Here is a 19,700-nt window from a genome sequence, read left to right as displayed (position 1 = left end):
GCTCATGTGACTCTGAAATATTAATTGAGAAAATATTAACATTTTAATTGTGCTCTTACTCATGTGAAGCTGCTTCACTCCCATAAACACATTCCTGAGCTGAAGCTGGGTTAAGGTTAGCAGGATTTCATCTACAGTAGCCATGAGAATAAAGCACAGGCTTCCTGAAAATCTGCTGCCAATTGATTTGCCTTGTAAACAGATCAGCAGGGGAAAAAAAAATGCTGGCTAGCCAAAGTTACACATTTTGGTTGCTCCAACTACTCCTCCTTCTTTAATTTACCCTAATTTCCCCTCTCCTCCCATGATTAATAAAGATTACCTCTTGCTTCTCATGCCCTTAAAGGACCTCCATCCAATTCAAGTCATCCAAAATTTCCCACCACTCAATATCATTAAATTAATCCACTTTTCTAAAAATATAAGCTGGGAGGCCAACACAGGCTAGAGGCTGCTGAAGAAGTCATTGCCTGAGCTCCTGCAGGTCTCAAACTCTTAATCATCTATTACTATTACATCTATTACATCTATTATTTAATTAGTTACACCTCCATCATTAGCTGATTATCATACTTGCCTAGGTAAGATTCTGGTATAATCTGCTCATCTTTTAGCAAAATAATTTGGCTATTTGGACACAGGACAAGAGAACCAAAATATCAAATATTTTTCGTTAAGGATGGCTTAGAGATCCAGAGAAAGATGGAAAAACACTTTTTACAGGAGTATGTAGTGACAGGACAAGGCTCTGACTTCCCTTCCCTGCTCCTTCATGTGCTTTTATTTCCCTCCTGGAATGGTCATTTTGATTATTTTCAGCTTTCTTGTTATCAATATCATCTACTGAAGTGCAAAGTTGTAATCTCTCCATTCATTCTCAACTGGTTTTTTTAATAATCTAAAATAAAATTATCCTGGTTGGTTTCTCTTTAAATTTCTCCATTAGTTAAACTGAAGTATTTATTTAAGATTTACATTTGAACAGAATAAAAGTAATGGATTTTGGACCACTCTGGTGTATTTAAAAGTGTTTTTACAGATCCAGTCAGTTCCAAACTATGGCTTCAATAACCCATGTGGGGAAAACAGAGATATTTTAATGTTTCATCACCTAGGAAATGCATTAATATGCACCAAACCCATCAATTAATTTTGTGTGTGTATGAAGATTTGTTTCTCTTATCACCAGGAACAAGCAGGCATGTCTTTACAACCCTCCACAACCCTAAAATTTAGGCAGATATTCTTTCTTTTTTGGTTTCCCTTTTAATTTGCAAATCTTGTAATCTAAGACTGAAGTTGACTGAACCAACCTCTAAGCCAGCAGAGAAATATCAGCCAAAAACCACAATCTGTTTCCTATTTCTGACTCAGGATTGCATCTTTTGGGGGGCTGTGAAAACAATTGTTTTGAAAAGATTATCCAGTGAGTCATGGTCTGGTTTGGGTTGGAAGGGGACCCTTAAAGATCATCCACTCCAACCCCCCTGTGAAACATTTCAGGCCTTTTATGAGCTGGAAAAATGTGACTTTTAAAATGCAAAAATGTGTGCACCAGAAAATCAAACATGAGGCAAAAGTTCCATCTTGATGAGTATAAAATGATCACACACAAGAATAGGAAAAAAATCTATTACCAGGAAATTCATCTGGGAATAAATTAATAATGGTAACAACAACTAATTATTTGGAAATGACAACATTATGGTGCTGAAAACACATGGGAGCTTTTTTTTTTTTTGAGGAAAGCAGAAACTGCCCATAATCTTTGAATTATTTTCCATTAACTGAGGAATACAATAACACCATGAAAATAATTATCTTCAGGGTTTGTTCATTTCTCAGGTATCTCAGCTTCCAAAACAAGAGTGTGAAGGAAGATCTTTACTAAAACAGATCCTTTACAAATATAAATACATTGTTTGGATAAAGACAGAGCAGTATTTGCACCTCCACTTTATAAATAGTTAAACTTAAAAGGCAGGGAAGAAAAGGAGAAAAATCACCAGAAACTGGTTTTTGCAAATTGCAAATACATAAAGAAAAAAATTCACATCTCTGCCTTATGTGGATTTTAATTTAAACATTTAAAGCAGGTAACATTAATATTGCAATTTAACAGAGTAATAACAGAGAAAGGTAAAGATTTGACAGTTCTTCCTTCACACACACAGTGATTAAATTCTTAATTGAAAAAGGTGTGGCACAGAATTAGCCTTACAACTGTAAGAAGATTTACTTCAACTGCTCAGCCATTAAATGGCTGTGTAGAGGATTACCCCTGAAAAGCAAATATTTTCCTGTAGGTAGAGATATAAATCCTGTGCATTGTCTGAATCAAACATGAAATATCTTAAGGGCCTCTTTTATAAGAGCAGTGATACAATAATTCTGTAGGGAGCACAAAACAAGACTGTAAACTGATTTTTCTAGCTCAGGGAAGGAGGTTTAACATGTATTTTGCTAATAAACAGTGTGTGGCTGCAACAATGAAATGCTTGGTATTTGTAATTCATCTGCTGCTTGAAAAATTACTTTTTAAGACACAGAGATTGCTTTAAACACTTCACAGTAATAATTCTGACCCAGATTATTAACAGAAAAGGTTAATCGTAAAGTTGTGATTCCATTGAGAATAAAATAAACTTAAAATATCTCTTTATTTATTTTATATTGAGAGTCTTTTTTTTATTCCTTTCCAAAAGCTTAAGTCATAGGAAAATATATGTTGACACACCAAAAAAATAGTTTAAAACCACATCCCAGTGTGGGATCTTCATCCCATGAAGAAAAAAGGAACAAATCTTTAAAGATGTCATCTACTGGGCTTTTCAGATGGCAATATAATTTATATATTCCTTTTACACAAAAAACATTCTTACCCAGAAGATCCAATGCTTTTGCACACTCCAAGCAGAGGTCGCTTCTCAGCAAAATTATCACATTTCTGAGCACCTGAGGAGAGGGCAAACAAAAGAAAAGAAAAAGCAAATCACTATTTACTGTTTGTAGCTGGGGCCCAATATATTGAATATAGCACAAAACTCACAGCTTGTGCAAGAGATGAGGGACAGAAATTCAAATTACAGGAGAGCTGAAGGGCTGATGCTGGCAGAGGTGAAAATGAGAAACAACACAAGCAGCAAAAGGTGGCCAGGCTTTGGGAGGGATTTTGTGTCCATCCCACTGGGGCTGGGATTCTGTCACTCTGACAGTGCTTCTTGCTCAGTTTTGTTGTTTTTTATGAAGTTGTTGGCACCAAGGCCCTGGGCAGCCCTGCCTGGGCTTCACACCTTGATTTCCAGTTTGTCAAAATGGAACCCAGGAGAGCCAAGCCCAGAGCAGCCCCTGCCCTGTGCCCAAGAAAACAGGAGATGAAACTCAAACCACATCAATCTGTTCCACCAGCAGGGGATTAAAAAAAAACAAGCTCCAAGTGGAAGCACAACTCCTACAGCACATCCCATCTGATTGTAGGGGTGGTGGCCCCAGCAGAGCCCAGCTGAGCTGGTTTGTGCCAGGCTGGATCCTGTCCCCCACCAGTGGCACCAGTCTGGCACTGGGAGCCAGCCCTGCTGCCCCCCAGGCTCAGCCACACCTTCACCCAGCACAGCAGAATGTTAAAGACACCACACTTCTTAAAATGGCTTTTTAAGAGTCTGGAGAACTTTGCTTTACTGCTGTGTAAACAGGAATAAAACTAAAACTGAGTTTAAAAAAAAAAAATAAAAATCTCACTTCTGCTTGTGAACAATGTTAACTGAATTCCAGGGTTTGTTTCTACCCAACTTAAATAACAAAGCAACAACCAATACCACCACTACTAACTTTCCTCCATTTTCTTTCAACCTTTGCCTTTTTAATTATCTGTCTATAGGTCTGCATGTTTGTGGTGAATAATGGAATTTTATTTTTTTCTCCATTACACACTAAACCCTTTGATCTCTAAAGAATATCACTGATATAGTCTGCTCAAAATTTAAATCTTAAATACAACTGTACAAAACAAAATCATTTATTCAGAAAGGCACAATTAACAATATACATTTTGACATAGCAGACTGTTAATTATTAATAACTCAGGTACATGCATTTAATTTGTAACAAACACTGTTGAGTCCTCTCATCTGTACAAGGAAAAATCTTCCCTCCTACACCTTTGGGTATTTATAAAGTCAAACGGGTCACATCAATAAATCCACCATCAACAATAGCTTTACAAGTAACCTAAACCTGCCAGATGTATTTTCCTTTTATTCCTATTATTTCAAGCTCTTTGGTGAGTCAAACCTGTGCTGTATGTACTGACCTGTAAATTGATAAATGAAACATAAAAGTCTTCTTAAGAGTCTGGCAAGCAATTTGTTTCCTTCAGTCCAGGTAACAGATGAATTCTATTTGTTCTGTTCCCAGCACTGAGGGTGAAATGCTGACTACCAGCAGTTCTGACATTGATTTAACTGCAGCCAGGATTTCACCTGAAGTATTTAATTCTATTTTTTTTTTCCTTCTTTTTCTCATTAGGATATATTAGAGACACAAATTCAGATGTTTCTTTATGGTTTAGTTTAATAACCAGGAAGGGGAAAGAAGGAGGGAAAACGTGGAGGGAAGTCCAAGGAATCAAGTGCCCAAAACCAAAAGCAATGCCAGATTTAATACCCACAGCACAGATTTGCAAAATTTCTGCAATAGGTGCTTAAACTTCTGATTTCTGTCTATAATGACTCGAGTCCCTCAATTTAAAAAAAATCCATTTTCTACTTCAATACTTTCAGAATGTAAATATTAATAGTACAGGGCAGGATCATTACTGGGAGGCCTCTGAGGGCATTAAATCAGGTTAATAGCTGTCCCATCCGTGGGATTGCACTGAGTGACATGTGTTGGCCTCTGCCATGCTCTAATGGAGGCAGCAGCCTCTCCCAGCTCTGGGGTGGGATTTAATCTCCCAAGTTCTGCTGGATTAATTTTCATTTGTAAAATTGTGTTTATTTGCATGTGCGAGGCGCTGACGTTGCACACACCTGCTGCACACACAGTGTTTAACAAAATTGAAATGAAAAACAGCTCTCTAAATCCCCCCAAATACAAAAAGTATTGAAATCCTGTTGCAAAGTCTTTTTCTTAAACTCCTTTTATTCTAAATCCTTTTAACTCTGTCATATAACACTACAGCATTTATAAAATGCTGGAAATCCTGACAAATCACACAATTAAAGTAATGAAAACTGCCCTTCCTGCCAACAAGGCACCACCTTATCTACAGCTCCATTTAGCTAAATGATAGGTTTGGTTTTTTAAAAACCTAACTTCTGTTAGTGTGCTTAAAATTGAAAAAAAAAAAAAAAAAAAGGGGAAAAAAAATCTCTCTGTGGCTAAATGAAATTTCATACAAATCAACATTTAGAAGTTGATGAAGTCAGGCTACCCACATGTCAGCTCAAAGCAGCTTAGGCCCTGTCCTGCTGATGAAACTGTGAATAGAAACCTCAGGGCCTGCTCAGGCCTCTCAATAATGCCAATAAAAAGAGTAACAACACCACCCAAACCAGCACATCTTTATGAAGAATAAAAAATGAAACCCAGTGGATGTCACAGGAACTCAAAAGCTGCTCAGAGTTCTGGAAATCACCTTGGTTTCCCAGGAGGAGGATGAATTTCACACTCTGACCTATTTAGGTGGCACTGAGGCACCATGGAGTGGATTTTCCTGCTGTGTAATTCCACTGATCAGTCCCATTCAATAATGTAGTGCTGCTCCTGCTCCACTAAACCCCTCTCATTTCCATCCTTTCCTTGGGAATCTTGTGGCATTTGTGGTCCTGCCCCACAGCAGCACAGCACTACCTGGGAATGGCCCAGGCTGGAATTCCCTCTCAGCCCAGATGGGTGAAAGTTTCAGGTGCACTGATCTAAAGCACCAGCAAATAATGAAATTATTATTTCATTTCATTTATGACATGATGATGGAACACAGGTCAGGCCAAAGCTTTGAAGAAATTGGGATTTTACAGTGTTGCACTCCAAAATTCTCCCCTGTAAGATCTCTAAAAGCCTCACTTGGAGAATTCCAGTCTGTAATTTCTATAATCCACAGACATGACCATTCATTATCCCAAAAAACCCCACAGAACAGTGGGAGAACACCAAAACTCAGACACACACCTGCACAACCAGCCCAAACCTTGCTTGTCCATGGGGCAGGGTCAGCCCCTCCACCAGTCAGAGCCTGGGATTATTCTGGGGATTTAAAACCACTGAACCACCCAAGTGGCTGAACATACACAAACCTCACATCTGCCTTCCTTTAGAAAGCAACCTAAATATTAGAGCTCTTTAAGTGTACCTGCACATAAACCTGAGTCAGCTTTTGAGGTTCAAATCTTCATTTTGCCAACATCAAAGATGGGAGCAGTGGAGAACAGGGATAAATCTGCTGCAGTATTTCAACTCTCAACGGGTTTTACTACCTCTAAATTCTTTTTATTTCATTTTTCTGTTTGCTTTTTCCACCCTTGTAAGTCAATTTGAGTGAAGAGTCAAATTCACTGAGAGATGTAGGGCTATTATACCATCTTTCTACAAGCAGCATAATCTAGAAAATGGCAATAAATTAATTCAGCTCACTGAAGGAAGTTATTTTCATAATGCTGAGACATGGAAATAGGTTTTACAGACAGCCACTGATCTAAACTTCACCACACCAGCCTGTCACCCCTTTGAGCAGGAATTGCCACACACAGAGCTGCTCCTCTGGCTTTCTGAGTTTCTGATTGATTTTCAAACCTTGCAGCTCTACCTTGACAAATGGGACAGCACAAGGCAAAGCAGGTATTTGGCCAGGGGCTTGTAAAATGACCTGGGATAAGTGATAAAAAATGGGAGATTGTAGCACTGACTTCCTTCAGAAAGCAGCAACATTCTGATTTTGTAGGTGAAAGGACAACAAAGGTAACTGAAATAAATGTATCATTGCCTCAGCAGTGGCAGAAAATCCAGCACAGCTGGAAACAACCCCAAACCCAGGCCAGCACCAGATCTGGGAGTGGAGAGCCAAGGATGGCCCAGAGGTAGCACAGCCCAGAAATCCTGTCCCCAAGACTGCCAGAGTCCAGACTGAGATGTTCCCATAGCCTAAACATGAGCTCTGCAAGCCCAAAATTTGGTCACAGTGCAAACCCTCAGTCTCCAAAAAGAGAGCACACATGAATACTGTAAATGCACAGAGTATTAAAGCCCTGCCTGCTGAAGGCAGGGGCAGCTATGGCCTGACCACAGAGCAGAGCTGATATCTGGGGGTTTAGCAATATTTACAGAAATCCCTCCATTCTTCATGGCCAGGCTGCAGAGCTGGGCCAGCACAGTTTGGGTGGCTCAGACCTGAGCAGAGCTGCCAGTCCCAGCAGCTCCAAAATGGCCCAGCTCAGTTTGGGTGGCTCAGAGCAGAGCAGAGCAGAGCTGAGCAGAGCTGGCCCAGCACAGGTTGGGTGGCTCAGAGCAGAGCAGAGCTGCCAGTCCAGCAGTTCCAGAATGGCCCAGCACAGTTTGGGTGGCTCAGACCTGAGCAGAGCTGCCAGTCCAGCAGTTCCAGGCTGGCCCAGCTCAGGTTGGGTGGCTCAGACCTGAGCAGAGCTGGCCCAGCAAAGGTTGGATGGCTCAGACCTGAGCAGAACTGCCAGTCCCAGCAGCTCCAGGCTGGCCCAGCACAGTTTGGGTGGCTCAGAGCAGAGCAGAGCTGCCAGTCCCAGCAGCTCCAGAATGGCCCAGCTCAGTTTGGGTGGCTCAGACCTGAGCAGAGCTGCCAGTCCCAGCAGCTCCAGAATGGCCCAGCTCAGTTTGGGTGGCTCAGACCTGAGCAGAGCTGCCAGTCCCAGCAGTTCCAGGCTGGCCCAGCACAGTTTGGGTGGCTCAGACCTGAGCAGAGCTGCCAGTCCAGCAGTTCCAGAATGGCCCAGCTCAGTTTGGGTGGCTCAGACCTGAGCAGAGCTGCCAGTCCCAGCAGCTCCAGAATGGCCCAGCTCAGTTTGGGTGGCTCAGACCTGAGCAGAGCTGCCAGTCCCAGCAGTTCCAGGCTGGCCCAGCACTGGTTGGGTGGCTCAGACCTGAGCAGAGCTGGCCCAGCTCAGTTTGGGTGGCTCAGACCTGAGCAGAGCTGCCAGTCCCAGCAGTTCCAGGCTGGCCCAGCACAGTTTGGGTGGCTCAGAGCAGAGCAGAACTGCCAGTCCCAGCAGTTCCAGGCTGGCCCAGCTCAGGTTGGGTGGCTCAGAGCAGAGCAGAGCTGCAGTCCAAGCAGCTCCAGAATGGCCCAGCTCAGGTTGGGTGGCTCAGACCTGAGCAGAGCTGCAGTCCAAGCAGTTCCAGGCTGGCCCAGCTCCTGAGCCAACAAACCTGCCCAGGCTCCTGCTGCCAGCAGCACCCAGGACCTGCTGGAGGAGACCCCCTGCATGAAATGACCCCTGTCAAACAAGGCTTCATTATGCCACGAGGCACACCACGAGGCAGAGGATCTAACATCAAAGGGCTGCAGTTTTTTCACTAAATAGTTGACAAACGATTAAGTTCTGCTGCTGTAAAGTCACCAAGTTAAAGCCATGAGCTTTCCTTTCACACCTGGGAATGAGCTGCTTATCACCAGCTCAGATCTGTTTCTAGGAACGTGCCAAATCCATCCACCAAGAGACTCCTATTTTCAATAATTCCCTTTTTACAGCTTTACAGTAAAACAGTGTTTGAGCCTGCTGATGGTAATCAGCTTCTCCTTTACAAATTCCTTTTATTTCGTTCAGAATCATTAAAGCTCATGAGTTAGTTATCTAAGGCCTCTTATTACAGCTTTACTTTTATCTGATTCCAGATACTGGTCAATGATACATTCATGTACTTTTAATCAAAGATTTATTTAAACCAAGCCATGTAAAAAGAGACCAAAACATGTTTTTAAAAGGTTTGGTTTAATTTAATATGATCTAATTTGAATAGTTTTCTAATGTAACAACTATCATTGTCAGATGCTAAATATATGGAATTTAGGAGCAGAAAGGTAATAACTGAAAGAGTTCATGAGTGTGATTTACTTGATTGAAAAATCAAAAACCTGTTTTAATACCAGAAAAAAAAACAGAACTCCCAAGTTCTTCAATTAATTTACTTCATTCTCATTTCCATTTCCACTTCTCTTTCTCCTTTTTTTTTTCCTTTGAGAGAGGAAGGGGCACAGACATCCATTACTCAATGACACACATAATAGCAAAGAGCAGGGATTCATTGGGAATTATGCAGGGTTCCAGTAAATGGAATAAAGAAACAACAGGTTTGGGAAGTATTTTACTCTTAGTTAGTTTAACCTGTAATAACCACACAGCCACATATATTTGGTATATTCCACTGCTCAGGAAATCACCAAAACAATATATAATATGTCCATTAAACATTCTTCATTTACTTTCTTTGAAACACACATAATCAGTATAATTTGCTATGAATAATTTAAACAATAAGATTTTAGGCTGTATTTTTTTAGATCATTAATTAATTCATAAAATATTACTAGAAATTTTAACCTAGCATAATCCCTTGGTCATACTAGAAACACATTCTTTTAATCCACAAAGTAAAACAACCAATTTAATTTAGACCCAAACAGTTCTTTTCAGAAGTCAACAATTAGATTGGGTATGGATGGAACAGGGTAATTTTTTTAGAGGAATTTGCTTGTTTATGCACAGTTGCTCAGATTTTGCAGCAAGTTCTTCTTGGGGTTAACTCTTCTGGAAGAATCCTGTTAAATTTAGCAGCTTGGTTTAGAATTTGACAAAACAGTATTTAAGGAGTGGCAGAGAGGAGCTGCACTCAAGGGGTGATAAAATTTAAACCAGCGAAAGGGTCAAAGTTAATGTAACATAAGGAGAAATTGAACAATTCAGAAGGCAGTGACAAAAAACAAACAAACAAACTCTGTTGTCTGGTTGGTGTGACTGGAGTGGGAAGAGCCTTGTGCAAAGTTGTGCTGAGGGAAGGTGTGTGGGGGGTACTCACTGATCTGAGGAGCTGGCAGGATCCGAGCGGCTCGAACGGGCCCGTGGCGCACTGAGAACAGCTCCTGAGCTTCCCCACTGATCTGCAAACACAACAAAAACTCAGTTATTCCTGCAAAAACAGACCTATCTCATAGCTAAGAAGGTAGGTGGAAAGGCATTGTAGGGAAGTACATTGGTAAGGCTCTGCCTAAGCAACCGCTGCCATCTCCCTAATTCAATATAAATTAGGAGTCTTGAATTAACTGGTCATGACCACACAGGTTTTGGAAGAAACAAGACTTGAAGCTGACTAAAATTGCCAAATATTTATCCCACATTTCACATGGTTCTAAAGGAAAATGCCAACTCAACAGAGATCAATCAAGAGTGGCAAACATGGGTGGAAAAAATGGAAGAATTTCATATATTGGTTCATTTCAAACTCACCAGGTGTGAAAACCATGTTTAAAAATAGGTGGTCAAGCTACTTAAGGCTGTCACTGATGGCAGTGTTGAAAAGATTAAACCAGAAGCAGCACAGATGAATTTCCAGACTTCCTGCAATGGTCACTCCATGTATTTTCATAACTGCCTGGAAATGGATCTGATATGGAAAATGGCAAACATTATGGAGCTCATTTCCAACCAACCAACAACTTAAAACAGATGTAATGAGCCTCAGAACACAGCCAAGGCTGGCATCAAGTTTTGCCAAACAAGCAGCTTACAATATCAGAAGAGAACATGATTTGGAATAAGGTTCTTAGGAATCAATAAACTATAAATTCAAGTGAACTTTTGGAAATGTCATTTTATGGTTGTTTCCATTTCTTTCTGCACTTCAGCTCACACGTCCAAAAAGTTAAAATACTCCTACTGTTTGAGCAGCAAACCCCAAGTACAGAACTCCAGGCTCTCAGCTTACATCCACTCTTGCCTGGTTATTTATTATCACTGCTCCAGGTCAAGGGGGAGAATGAAACCCACCCCACGAAGCAAAATTATAAATAAAATTACTTTGAAAATACCATTTACTACAGAGCTAAGCCACCATTCTGCACACAATATGGAGAACTACTGCTTTTCCCTGTTAAGCCTGGAATTAAACACACAAGCTACAAAAATGTGGGGAAAATAACATTTTAACCCATTTTAGCCCAGCAGTTTATCAGTTCAAATCACTGTTAATGACACCATCAGAAATCAACTCACTAAAGGTTTGCTGATGGCTTTTAAGTGATCATGAGCTTGGAGTGCAGTGTGGGGAAAAAAAAAAGCCTCTGGATGAAAACATCTGTATCCAGAAAAAACAGCTCAGGAAAATGTAGAGCACAGCTAAGCAGAAAATGAGGAAAATTAAAGAGGGACAGAGTAATAGAAAGAGATTTTAAAAATTAAGACAGCAGCACGTTTTCTGTCTACTGGAACACAGCAGCTCTATGAAAAGGGAAAGGAGGAAATGGAAAAGAAGAAAAATAGAAGGTTTGGGAACTATTATTATTGGCAATTAAAGATTTTTCCCCCAAATCATGAAAATTGCTCTTTCACACTTTTATGCACATCTCTGGCTAGGAATGAAAACAAGAGGGAAAGGAACCAGCACAACAAAGGTACCCATAAAATATCCCAGCCCAGCTCAGACACCTCCTTCTCCTTTCTAACCCTGCCAGCACATCAGCCCCAGCTCCAATCTACTTCAAATAGAGTTCCAGTCCCCAAAGGAAGACACACTGAGAGGGCCAAGCCTTCCCAACTCAGGTTCTGCTCTTAAATATCCTGAACTCCAGGAGAATGTTTATCCAGCCTGGGGTGCCAAGACCTGGTAGAGCTTAAACTTGAGATTTGCAAAGAAAAGCTTGAAATGTCCAAATAGAAATGAATTTTATTTGTACTGAAGCATTTAACATGGAAATCTCAGCCCAGCTCTTCTCATGCATATAATGCAGTGACTTTTGAATAATTAATATTCATTATTTAAAGATAGTTTATTATTTTATACTGGGGGGAAATTACAGAAAGTGAGGTTAAATGGAGTAACAAAAGGCACAGGAGCCCCTGTTTTGAGACCACTGTAGGTTAACAGGTCCTTTGCTCAGTCCCTGAAGCATGGAATTCTAAATCATGGAATGGTTTGGATTCAGCCTCTGAGCACCTGCTGACTCCTGGGAGCCAAAAAGGAGGAAATTTTAAGATACACCCCCACAGGAGGCTTTGTAACGAAAATACAAGATGCCACCCAACCACCATATATACTATTTTCTTTGCTTATAAAGAAAATTCAAATTCTCTAACAGGCACAAAACAAAGTTTCCAAAAAATCTGGATGTGACACTACAACAGTGATCACATTTAAACACTAATATTTCATCTAGCACAGTTTCATGAAGTAACAGCTTTTCCAGGGGATTGAAGCTGTGTGTCCTTAGCTGTTCTGTTGAGACAGGGACTCGTGGAAGACACTGCATGTTGTGTCTGCCATGAATTAGTAAGAGCTTGGTTGTTCCTTGGTTTGCTTGGCACTGAAAAATGCATTAGGGCTCTGAGTTCAAGATTGGCTTTGAATCCAAATTAACTTCTTCCAAACACCACCAGAAGATTCTGCTGCCTGCAGCCTCACAAAACCCTGAATTAACTGTGGTCAATGCTCATGCCCTTCATTTATCTGTGGATAAAATTTTATTGCTGAGGTCACCCAGATCCAGTCTGCCTGCAAGCACCTCTCTCAGAGGACAGAGATTGTGTGGCCTGATCTTCCAGCCCTTATCTCACTGTGATTGGGACACTTTCCCCACCAGGAACTCAAGTGGGACAAGGAATTGCACGTGGAGGGGACAAGGGGTCAGCTGTGGGCTGGCAACTCTCAGCCAAAGGCTCCACATCCCATTACCAGCCCCTGGAGCTCCACAGTCTCACACACACAGACAAAATATAAATAGAGCTCATGAATTGAAAACAGAGCTCTAAATTCTTCAAAAAGCACCTGTGAGAAACGAGGCTGTGGCTGCCATTTTGGATTGGATCCAGCTAAGTAGCAAGTCCCCGTGGCAGCTCTCAGAGCTCTTAAAAGTTTTTCTTTCCCATTCCAAAAGCCAAGAATATTTCCAAACAGGTTTCAAGAATTGGATATTAAGCTGTAAAAGCAGCTTCAGGTACTCGTTGTAGGGAAGAGGGAATCCAAAATGATGGCTCCAAGCTGCTCTGGTAGAACATCTCAGCTTTCCCAAAACCTGGGATCAACCACAACTCCCAGACCTACACGGAAGGCTGGAAGCAAAGGATTCAAATCCCCCAAAAAATCTTCATTAAAGGAGGAAGAAGAATCTTCTCCTCCACTGAAGACATCTTGAGCTACTGCTTAAACAGACAGCCCAGGAACCTGCAGTGCTGGGGAGTTTTTGACAGCACAGCTGGATTGTTTGGAGCACACCAGTTTGCACCCATTAAAAAAAGCTGAACAAAGAAGTTCTGTTCACACCGAGGAGAAGTAATAGTTTCCAACCAGAGAAAATGGTTTTCACATGGTGAAAAAAAAAAAAAAAAAGCCAAACATACACCAAAGTGAAATGAATTTGAGTTTGGAAGTCAATGCCTGAACTACTGTGCAAATCTAGAAATGGAAAATTAGGAATGCATAACAGGAAAAAGGAATGATCAGGAGGTTGTTTTTAAATATTCTGATGTATAATTTAAACATGAATATATCATGATATGATGTTATAATATGATAATAAGCAATTGCTAGATACCACCACCAAATATTGCTGCATATGGGTTAAAGGCAACTTCCAGCCATGCTGCTGCTGAGAAAGTAAGGAAGGACTGGAAGAAAATGAACGAATTCTATCACTTCAGTTTAGAAATTCACTCAGCTTTTCCACTCAAATCACATCTCTGTAATTATCTAGAGACTGTAAGAATTTAGATGCTCAAGGAATGTTACTCTAGTGACTGGATTGAGGATGAAGTTGAACCTAGCACTTTAAATTATGGCAGTGCTAATGGAATCAGAAGTTTTATAAAACCACATTTCTTGCACACTGGTGCCTCTTCAGCATCAAAAAACCCCAAAGCATCAGCAAATGATTTGCATAGATGTTTTCAAAGTCCTCAGACATTTTTCAGGGTCAGTAGGTCATGTCATCACTCCATTTTTCTGAGTGGTACGTGCAAGTGCTTCCCTCTAGAAAGAGATCTGGACAGAGGAAGGACTGCAGCTTGGGAATTGATAAGTTTCTTTTTTAATTGTAGCAAGAACCATTACATTAAGATGATTTTTCTACTTCTGAAACTCCCAGCCTACAATGAAAAACAAAAACAAACAAACAAAAAAAAAAAAAAAAAAAGCAGCCAACGTGCATTCTCTGAACAGGAACATCTAGAACAGACACTTGGAAACCACATCAGGCAGAAACCAGTTCCAGTTGTCTCTGAAACATGAAACTGGGAGCAAAGGAAAAAAAAAAAAACAAATTCCAAACAAAACACAAAACTCCACTGCACCATTATCAAACAGGAACTGCTGGTGTATTCCCAGATTCCTCCCCACTTAGCCAGGAGTATTTTAAGCCCAGTTTTAACCTTCCCACCCCCACGTGAGAGCAGAGATCAAAGCCCAGCCCTTGGGATGGACACCTTGTGCTGCACTTCCAAGGCCAGGCTCCCCAAACACCACCCTGGGCCCTTTGAAGCCGCCCTAATGGGATCTCCCATTCTGCAAATCACACTTTTGTCGTGCAGAGCTCTTCCTCCGAGGAGATGTTAATGTGAAAGCACTCTCAGCCCGAGGAGAGGCACGGCAGCGAGGTGTGGCCAAGGCCATGGAACACCATTAGCAGGAGTGTGGGCTTAGGAGCTGTCATAAACACTTCATAATCACTCACACACAACCCCTACTGCCTGCAACACGTTATTAAGTGCTGAATAGAGGGCCAATTGTAGGAATAAAAAAGCACAATGCTACAGATAATGACTTTCCTGAGGAGATTTGCACATAAATGTCAGATTGTTGCTTTTGCAGATTAAGCTGGAGAATGCAGAGGTTGGGGTTTTTTTTTCTTAGCTGGAATAACATTGCTTAATTACAAGCTAAATAATCAGTGAGGCCAAGAAGGAAGGTTTGTGTAATAGCAAAGGACAAAAAAAAGTGTTGCCAAATAAGCTCTTAAATATTAAGTCAATCACATAACTGCCAGGTTTTATTGTGCTCAGGCTAAGCAAGGGGGAAAAATGCAAAGGAGAAGCAACCATGTGAAAAAAACCCTCCAGTTTATGTAAAACCCCCTCCAGTTCAAGTAAAACCCATTCCAGTTCAAGTAAAACCTCCTCCAGTTTATATAAACCCCCTTCCACTTCATGTAAAATCCCCTCAACTTCATGTTCCCTCCAAATTTCTTGGATATGCAATTCCTGCAAAGTTATTTAAAACTGATGTTAAAGGTGATTATTCTGTGAGAATCTCCACTAACAGAAAACAATTCCAGCACTGACACTGGACTAACACAAAGTGCCAGGTTCAGGCTGCACCTCCCAGGCTGTGCTCTCAGAATTTCACAGAATATACAAATAAAGAGCTGGGAAAATGATGCAATATCCCCACAGCTGACATTGTGAAGGTGGATGTTAAAATATTTCCACATTTGGCATTTTCTCCATTTCACTGTACTTCTCCTTTCTTCACTGCTCATACTTCTGCAAAAGTTGGACAACACTAAGAGAAGGTGTCTGCAATTTCATTTTTGTTATTTTTCCTGAAATAGCAAATACTATCAAAAGCTAGGAATTATGAAGAAGTGGAATACATTAGGGAACAAAACCAAAAAGACAGCCTAGCTGTACAGTCCTACTAGAAAGAAGGCAAAATCAGGTATTCCACAGCTAAACTTGTGGCTCATTTGGACACAAGGAGGAGAAAAAAATAAAATAAAAAGAGAGGAAGAAAAAGGAAAAAATCCATCTATAGTAACACATCTCCCCTTTTTAGCAGAAAACACAGGTTCATTAGATAAAAACAATTCAGCTGGATAAAACAGGGTGTTTTGTGAGGATAATTGAGCCCAAGCCGACGTGATACTCAGCATATGTTAATTAATTAATTATTTGATTGATGAGGTGATGCTGCCGCTCTTAGCTCGGTGTCCCAGCGCCACCGTGTGGGCGCTTTGTGTAACGCACCGCGAGAGGAAATTCCTCTATTTCAGCTGAAATGTTCCCAAGTTTCAGGTAAATTTCCTAAATTTTAACAAACAGTTACAAAATACTGAAATTTAGAGAAGTATATTAGGTCTCACTCTGTTTCTATTAAACATTCCTTCAAACCTCATCAGGTTTTTTATTTCCTCATTCCAGCTAATGAGATGCAATCAAGAGGGTAATAAATGCAATAAAGAGGTGAAAAGCTCTACCACGCTCAGAAAACTCGAGTTAATTGAACTTTTGCTGTAGAAATTAACATTATTTTCTAAGCTACTGGTATATAAACACATGTCCTACATAGCTAACCAAAAGGTTGTAAAATGTACACATTTCTTAAAAAAGCAGTGTATTTTACAAAGGAAAAGAACTCCATCCTCTCTGCTTTATTCTGAAGGACAAGGTGTTGTGAGCAGCTTTGCTTTTTTAAGTTTAGAATTTTATTACCTACTGTATTCAACTTTATTCTCTCATCTTGAGAAATTTGGGGAAAATTCCCCAAATGAAGACCACGTGCCACATAAACCACTCTGGAACACAAACCAGGGTGGGGATGACAGCATGAAATCAAACCCATATGCACACAGAGGCCTTCATAAAATTAAAATTGCAAATCATGTCCATGACAAACATGTGATTGTAAAATACCATTAATGCTGTCATACTTGAGTTCCTGGAAAAAACAAATCCTGTTGGTGTTTTTAAACCCTTGTTCCTTTCTGTTAAAAAAATCTGTTTTGGTTTGTTTTGTTTTTTTTAGGGGGGGCTACAAACTGTTCCAGAATGGCAAACACTGCTCCCAGTTTGAGTCTGGAAATGGATTTGGCAGGAATAAAGTGCAGAAAGCCCTCAAATATCTGCAGGTACATGAACTGAAGTGTTTGAGCTGTGCTCAGCATTATCTGAAGATAAGCACATTACACACAATCCACATGACACTGATGGGAAGTGTTGGCTCTCTCCACTCCACTGGGAGAAATTCAAGGTAAAACATTCAAGTTCTAACACAACAGTGACAAAGGAAAGGAGAAGTTAGGAGGGAGCTGAGCTCTGTACTCACAGGAATGCTCCAGACCTGCATCCCATCACTGTATCCAATCAGCAGCAGCAACGGGGGCTCGTTCCCAGTGCTGTGGATTTCATGGAATTCCATATTCCTGGATGTGTCTGAAAGAGATTTTACAGCAAAGCCATTATTGGACAGCACCCTCAAGCTCTCAGCAACATGAGATAGTGTTTCCTCAATTGCTAGAACTAAAAGCAACCAAAGTGCTTTGTATTTTCATGCTGGAACAATACTGAAATAAATTCTTTCATGCAAACACCTCTGTCAAAGTTGCACAAAGAGAAAGTTTTAAAATTTAAAATGATGGAAAAAAAAATCTGGATAACAACATGGCCTGAGAGAAAATGGTGATTGATTCTCCATTCAGACCTGAGCTCTTCCACCTGTTTATTCCTGTTCCCTTTTTTTAAAGGAAGGTTAGGGATGGAGTGAGAGAAAACCTAAATCAGGGTTACTAGAACCAGGAATTACCTCTAATCTCCATGTGGCTTTATGGTCATCTTTGGCCATTTAAGGTTTGTTTGCTTGTGAGTTTGTTTTCCTTTTACTTTTTAAAAAATCTCAGGCAATCCCATTTTAGGTTCATAAAACAAAACTCTAGAATATTTTTCAGAATCATTCATGTTGTGTTTAAATTTATTTTAAATTTAAATTTAAATTTTTTAAATTTATTCAGCCTGTTCTGGCTGGGCCTGGAAAAATCCTCTTTCACCACCCCAAATAAATCTGTCTCTGATGCTTCCATGCTTTCAGTGAGCTTTGTTCATTCTCTCATGGTTGAAAATGTCATTTAAGAGGAGTTTTACTCAAGAAAATCATAATGTTTATGATTATTCTACTACAGAGAAAGCTGACTGGAATTATTGCACATGCACCCAAAACTCACAAGAACAAGTGAAAGAAAATGAAGCCATACCATTTAAATCTGCATTTTCAAATCTGACCCAGACAATCTTCTCTTTTTCTTCTGGTGGGGTTCCACTGTAGGCCTGGACAAAAAGCAAAAGGGTTGAAATAAGGATTAAATGTTTTTTGGTTTTTTTCCCTGTAAGAAGGAATTGAATTAAAACCCACAAACATGATTCATGGAGCTCATTGTCACCAGTATTCACACAGCATAACCATGCTGAGCATCACTCACTGATGGAGGAATGACAAAATATTTATAACAATAAATCTTCTGGGGCAGGTAAGAAATGCCATGTGTCTTAGAGTGAGTTAATAAAACTAAACACTGTGGCTTCTACAATCTTTAACTTCAGCAGTGTTGGAGGTTCTCACATGAGGTGTTTTATCATTAAAATTCTCTTTAATTTACTTAAAAGCTGTGCAAGCCAGACTGAGGAAAGAAAGAGACCTTTACTACAGTTTATATTACTGACACCTTTCAGCTCTGTTTGTGACAACTTTAATGCAGCCATTTAAAAGAGAATAAACTGCAATTCCAGCAGAACAGATCCATGTTTCAGTCCTGTGTTCTACAGATTCCCATAAAAAGATGAGATACAAAAAGAAATTGTGGAGTGAGACTTGTAGTGTTTCCAAACTGGGGGTTTTACAGTCCTCAGGAGAAGCTGTGGTAGCAGAAATACCATCACTTCCAGATGAATTATAACAAAATACTGAGCACTATTTGGGATTAAATATGAACACACCTTGTACAATCACTTTATACATGCCAGAAAAGCAATAACATGAACTAAAAATACAAATGTGAAAAATAAGTGTGGGGTTTACTTTTCAAAACAAATCACATTCCACACTTCCAAGGCAAACTGATTTGTCAAATAAAACACAGACTGTATCCTTCAACCAGAGAGGGGGAATGGGAGGCTGTGGAATGCAGCAATCTTTTAATTGAAACTTTAAATATGCTTAATTTTAACCCTGAGTCCAAAATCAATCCACAAATTGATATTACTGAGGGAATTATTTTGGTATTATTACAGAATAAATGCACTGGGAATTCCTAAGAGGAAATTCCTGAGGAAACAAGACACTAAGTAACCAAGATAATCCTTGGAATCAGAACCAGGATCATTTCCTGAAGCCACAATCAGCTGCAGTGCTCCCCCACCATGGACTACAGCTTCCCCAAAGAGTAAAAACAAAATTAGCTCCCTTCTGCTACTGGGCATTCCAGTGCCATATTTATTGTATACAAATATATTAAAATATATAAATTACATATTTAAATTTATTTATTTACTTATCAGATGAAATAATAAATTCACAAAACAAAGTGAGGATTCCTGACACTGCTGTTTGTGCACTGAAAAAAAGCAGTTTTAAAGATCCACACCCTACCTGTGGCACAACATCTTGGAGGAAGGTAACAACACTTTCCATGTACGACTGTTCCCTGGAAAAAAGGAGCAGAATTTCAGCCAAAGGAGTCCAGAAATGGTCATTAATATATTAAATTA

The 19,700-nt window shown here is 40.1% G+C and overlaps 1 protein-coding gene across 8 annotated transcripts in view; it reads right to left on the bottom strand.

Annotated features, from left to right (window-relative positions):
* The window catches only part of BCAS3 (BCAS3 microtubule associated cell migration factor), a 292,590-nt gene that overhangs the window by 268,687 nt on the left and 4,203 nt on the right, over positions 1 to 19,700 (bottom strand). For all 8 annotated transcript variants that reach the window (XR_008841832.1, XM_056506355.1, XM_056506359.1 and 5 more), the window contains exons 3-7: positions 19,582 to 19,636; positions 18,191 to 18,263; positions 17,269 to 17,375; positions 10,039 to 10,120; positions 2,883 to 2,955 (exon numbers count right to left, since the gene is read on the bottom strand). Coding sequence is in view for 7 of the 8 variants with exons in the window: in XM_056506355.1 (XP_056362330.1) it covers positions 2,883 to 2,955; positions 10,039 to 10,120; positions 17,269 to 17,375; positions 18,191 to 18,263; positions 19,582 to 19,636 (390 nt within the window). In the remaining variant the exon portion in view is untranslated. The remainder of the gene's footprint in view (positions 1 to 2,882; positions 2,956 to 10,038; positions 10,121 to 17,268; positions 17,376 to 18,190; positions 18,264 to 19,581; positions 19,637 to 19,700) is intronic.

Source organism: Oenanthe melanoleuca, chromosome 19, assembly GCF_029582105.1.
Source record: "Oenanthe melanoleuca isolate GR-GAL-2019-014 chromosome 19, OMel1.0, whole genome shotgun sequence".
Classification (NCBI taxonomy): domain Eukaryota; kingdom Metazoa; phylum Chordata; class Aves; order Passeriformes; family Muscicapidae; genus Oenanthe; species Oenanthe melanoleuca.
This window is presented reverse-complemented; position numbering and strand designations above follow the sequence as displayed.